The sequence below is a fragment of the Octodon degus genome, unplaced genomic scaffold (assembly GCF_000260255.1).
Source record: "Octodon degus isolate 3935 unplaced genomic scaffold, OctDeg1.0 scaffold00076, whole genome shotgun sequence".
NCBI classification, from domain to species: Eukaryota; Metazoa; Chordata; class Mammalia; order Rodentia; family Octodontidae; genus Octodon; species Octodon degus.
In genome coordinates this window covers 10361465-10366226 of record NW_004524652.1, presented here as the reverse complement: position 1 = coordinate 10366226, position 4762 = coordinate 10361465, and the positions used below count along the sequence as shown (strand labels likewise).

At 58.1% G+C, this 4762-nt stretch overlaps 1 protein-coding gene across 1 annotated transcript in view; it reads right to left on the bottom strand.

Annotated features, from left to right (window-relative positions):
• Positions 1-345: 345 nt before the first annotated feature.
• Positions 346-4762, bottom strand: part of Dtx1 (deltex E3 ubiquitin ligase 1) — a 34360-nt gene continuing 29943 nt past the window's right edge. The window contains exons 4-10 of the mRNA XM_004635936.2: positions 4680-4741; positions 4236-4397; positions 3961-4022; positions 3144-3302; positions 2897-3058; positions 2708-2797; positions 346-2072 (exon numbers count right to left, since the gene is read on the bottom strand). Of these exons, the coding sequence (XP_004635993.1) occupies positions 1848-2072; positions 2708-2797; positions 2897-3058; positions 3144-3302; positions 3961-4022; positions 4236-4397; positions 4680-4741 (922 nt within the window). The 3' untranslated portion in view covers positions 346-1847. The remainder of the gene's footprint in view (positions 2073-2707; positions 2798-2896; positions 3059-3143; positions 3303-3960; positions 4023-4235; positions 4398-4679; positions 4742-4762) is intronic.

Here is a 4762-nt window from a genome sequence, read left to right as displayed (position 1 = left end):
TGTTTCTGTGTCTTCAAATCCTCCAACCTCACCAATTCTTTTGTAAACATTACTGAGGGCCCAACCCCAAGCTTCTGGGATCAGATACTCAGATTCAGACCCTGTCTGCTGGGAAGAGATTCCCAGGCTGCACCTGGCCACTGACTCAGGGTCTGTGGGTTTGCAGTGGCAGGAGTCAGGGTTTCCAACCAGTTAAAGGAGGTCATTGCCCTGGGCAGTGGGCAAGCTCCATTCGAATTTGAGGTGATGCTTAGGGAATGAGCCACAAGACTATCTTTGGGGACACCTGACTGGTGGATCCTAAAGGACCTCCAAAGACTTGTGTTGTGTAACTGGGTGGGGAGGATATGACAGGATGCTCAAGGCAGCCTGGTTGCCATCAAGTGCTTCCCAGAAGACATGGCGCAATCCCACAGGAGGCCAGCAGAGGTCGCCCGGACCCATAGCCTTGGCCACAGCCAGCCAGATGTTAAGTGAGCCTTGAAGAGCCTGGGCTCTGCCTTGTCTGACCCTGCGCAGCTGCCCCAGCCAAGCCCCCTGCCTTGTCACTGTTGAAGAGCAGGTGTGTGCATTCTCTTGTGCTGCTGTTGCAGAGCAGGCCACTGTCCCTTCAGGGTTCAGGAGGGCTGGTAGTGAGTGCCTCTCAGTCACTTACCCTTCTTGCTCCAGGACAAAATTAGGGACCTTCCACTCCAGTGGCCCCAATCAATGGCCTGGAGGTGCCCTTCTTTTGCAAGCTATCAATTCCCATGTTTCCCAAGGCCCCTCAGGACACACACAGCCACCCAGCCCTTTTGGCAGGAACAGACTGGAGTGAGGAGGAGAAAGACCATTTATTTCTCCACCCACAGTGGGACTGGTACGGTTTTTCAAAAGCGTGATTGCTGGCGTCCCTTTAAATCTTGGCTGACTTCCACTGGGACAGCCAATCAACAGAGGCGGAGCTGGTGAGTTGCCTGGGCAACGGGCCCCTGGTTGGCTAGAGACAATCTGCCACCCTACTGCCCACTCCCCAGGAGAGGGGAATTAACGCTTTGCAATCCTCTCTAGCTTTCAGTGTGCTGGCCTGACCCAGGCCTTCTCCTCTTGCTCCTGAAAGCAGAAGCCACAGCCTTTGGATCTCAAAGTTGGGAGGACTTGGTGGAGAGGATGGGGTCGGGAAGGAAGAAAGGTGCCTTCATGTGGGGTGGATATAAGGCCTGGAAAGGGACTGGGAGGAGGAAGCCAGAGTCCCCGAAGGATGAAGAAATAGACACAACACAAAATAAGATGTCTCATATCCCTGTGTGCTCTGGTCTCCCCTGGGTAAAACTACGCAATGGTCTGGGGGCTTCTGCCATGGGGGCAGAGACAGAGCAGGGAGGTGAGCATGGGGAGACCAAGCTCCCCCAGTTCTCTGTCCCCCCGAGAACCCCAGAGGTCCTCAGTGCTCGCCCTGAGTCCCAGGTGCAGACAAGCCTATACAGAGGCAGCAGGGACACAGATGGGGTCTTTCTCTTCTCCCCCCACCTGGGGGAGTGTGGAGGCACGTGGGTGTGCGTGCGTGCGTGCATGTTCACCAGGACGCGTGTTTGTGTGTGAGGGGTGGGTCGCTGTCTTTCTGGTAGGGAGGTCACTGTGGCTTCTGGTCTTCTCTTTGTGGCCCTCTCAGGGAGCTACGGGTCACAGCCAACAGGCCTGGTAGCCTCCCATATCCCAAATGCCACCAAGCAAATCCCCAGGATGCTCCCGGCTCCTTGTGCAGGCTCCTCCCAGCCCTGAACTGGGGCCACCAGGTCGCACCTGGTGGAGGGAGGCATGTGCCGGACCAGGGGCAAAGCAGGAGGGCAGATGTGTAGACTCAGGCCTCACGCCTTGGCCACAGCCTCAGACACACCCTGGGCCGTGAGCTCAGCCAGCACGTTGTCTAGGTAGCTGGCGTCCGGGTAGCCATGGCCCGTGAGGTTGGATCCAAACTCGGTCTTGTGGTGAATCTCATTCCACACTACGGTGTCCGACTCGCCCGTGGTGTTGGACGTGCCAATGGTGAAGATAAGTCTCCGCTCCCAGGCCGTGATGAGCAGCCGCAGCACCTACAGGCAGGCACGGGTCACCGGCAGCCCCAGGTTCACCCCATGCTAGCCTGCAGCTGGCCTGAGCTAGCACCTACGGTGCATGCTTGGCCCAGCTGCTTCCTTCCTGTTTGTATTTCTGGCCTGCTCCCCTCTTCCCCCAACTCACTTAGTAAAAGCTGTTCCCAAAGTGCCTGTTTCTTCTGGGGTGAAGGAAAGGCCTCAAACCAACAGCTCTCGGCTGCAGTCGGGTCAGACCCCGCACTGCATTAAATGGCCACTTAGAGAATTAGTTGCCAATATTAAAGAAAAAAACCTAGCGATTTCACATGAAAATTTGAATTTCTGGCTTCTCTTAAAAAAAAAAAAAAAGACCCAAAGCAGGTAAAATCGGACAATCTGTAGTGTGGTATGAAGCCTTGAGCTGCCTGGGTCCATATCCCGACTCTGCCATTTAGTGGCTGCTGGTCTTGCCCTGCCTGCAGAGTGGGGTCCAGGCCTAGAGCTCACTGGGCGGTGCACAAGAGGAGGTGTGTGAAGGGGCTGGTGCTGTTGTGGGTGATGCTGCTTGCTGTCTGGGCACTGGCTGGGGGGAGAGGAGGAGAGGAGGATGGGGACAGCGGGAACCTGGGCCCAGGGAGCAGGGCGACACCCACCTTCCGGCCCTTCTCATTGTTGGGCAGATAGCAGTGGCGCGGGAAGCCTCTAGCTGTGAACCTCTTCCCAGGATTGGGGTGCTCAGGTCCCTGTGGGGGAGGGCGGGGCATAAGCCACAGGCAGTTTCGGGCCCTGGAGGGGGAGGTGTTGGGTGGGGACCTAGATGGGCCTGCAGGGGCATCGAGCACCTGGATTCCTGTGGGGATGTCATAGACGATGCGGATGGTCTGGGTGTCCGCGAAGCCCGGCAAGGAGTGGGGGATGAGGTGGAATTCCATCTTCCCAGGAGGCTGTGTTCCTGTCTTCTCACCGTAGATAGCTTTGCAGGTTGGGCACTGCAGGCTGCCATCCTGGGTAGGGAGTCTGCCGTGAGTCTCAGGGTCTTGTCCACTGCACCCCACTCCACCCCATATATGCCCTCCCCCATCCACACACCTTGTTGCCATTGGAGTACATGGCCACGAGGCATAGCAGGTGGTACATGTGCCCACAGCGGCCCAGGCGGCCGACCAGCTCCGGCCGCACACCCTTGTGGCGAAGTACACCCTCATAGCCCGATGCTGTGACCAGCCGTTCCATGCAGATGGTGCAGTCCTGCAGGGGACATGGAGGGGACACCTTCCAGGTTGGCACTTGCCCTGCTTGGGGGTTGGGCTTTGCCCACCTCAGGCTGAAGACCTTCTGTGGCACCGGTATTGCCGAGGGGGAGAGGACCCTCTTCAGATACTGAACTGAGCCATCCTGGAGGAAGACACGCCTCCCTCACACCCCACCTCCTCCGGATGGATGGATAGAGGCTAAACTCTCAAAGGCAAAACCTAAAAGCCTGTCGGGGACAGTATGGGCGAAAGTGTGACATGAAGCTGCCAATCATCATGAGATCGATACATGTAGTCCCCATGGGGGTGCATGCCTGTAATCCCAGCATTCTGGGAGGCTTAGGGAGGAGGACTGCAAACTGGAGCCTAGCCCAGGCGATTGAGCAGTTTAGCAAGATTCTGTCTCAAGAGATCTGAGGGGCTGAGGATGTAGGTAGCTTACTACTTCCAAGGCCCTGGGTTCAATCCCCAGTACCTCAAAGAGAAAAAAAGGTTGATAAATGCACTATTAAACCTAAACCAGAGACCCCATAAAGCAAATACAGGGCAGGGAGAGGCAGGGAGAGAGGTCTGCAGTGGCTGGCACCCCAGGCAAGTCATGCTGGGGGGCAAAGACTGGAGTCCCAGGTCTAGACCCTCCCCAGGGGTCTCACCTCGTCAGGCGGATTTTTCACCTTCTGCATGTACCGCCGAACCACATCCTCTGGATTCTTACCTGCAGGGACACAGGTAAGGACACAGGTTTGAGGCACCAGGGGCCTGGGCGTGGCTCCTGGCTTGGGATGGGGTCAGGGGTTGCTGGGGTTACTGTAGTGGGAGTGCATGAAGGACGGGCTGGAGGAAAGGGGTGACTTGAGGGGTTGCAGGTGAGATGGCAAGGCCTGATTGCACATCCAGGTTCAGGGGTCCGAGGCGGCAGAAGGCGTACTCTTTTTGAGGTGCTTCTTCTTAGTCTTGCGGCACACGCCAGGCACGCCGGGCACCGGCTTGACGTCACTCTTGCTCACAGGGGGCGGGTGCAGGATAGGCTTCGGGGCGCGTGTCAGGCACACTGGCAGCCCGGCAGCACACAGTAGGATTCCGGTCATCCCTGGGGCAGGGCGGGGCAGGCCGTCAGGAGATGTGTCCAAAGCGGCCACGCCCACACCCCAGCCCTCCCTGCACTGGAGGGCAAATCCTCGGGCCACGCGCCCCGCCCCTCCGGAGCCAGTGTGGTCAGGCCTCTGCCCCGCCCATTAACATCATCCCAATGAAAGGAGGGGAGTCATGTGGTCCCGCCCACCAGCTGGCCAGGGGGCGGAGTCCCAGCCTGATGGACAGGGCTGCCTCGTTGTTGCACCGCCTTTCTTTCCAGTTCTGAGGTCGACCTCACCTGCCAGGGCCGGGTGGACTGGGCCGGTACCATTCAAGTTCTTCACTGGGAGCGCGGGGACCCTGCATGGATAGAGGAGGCAG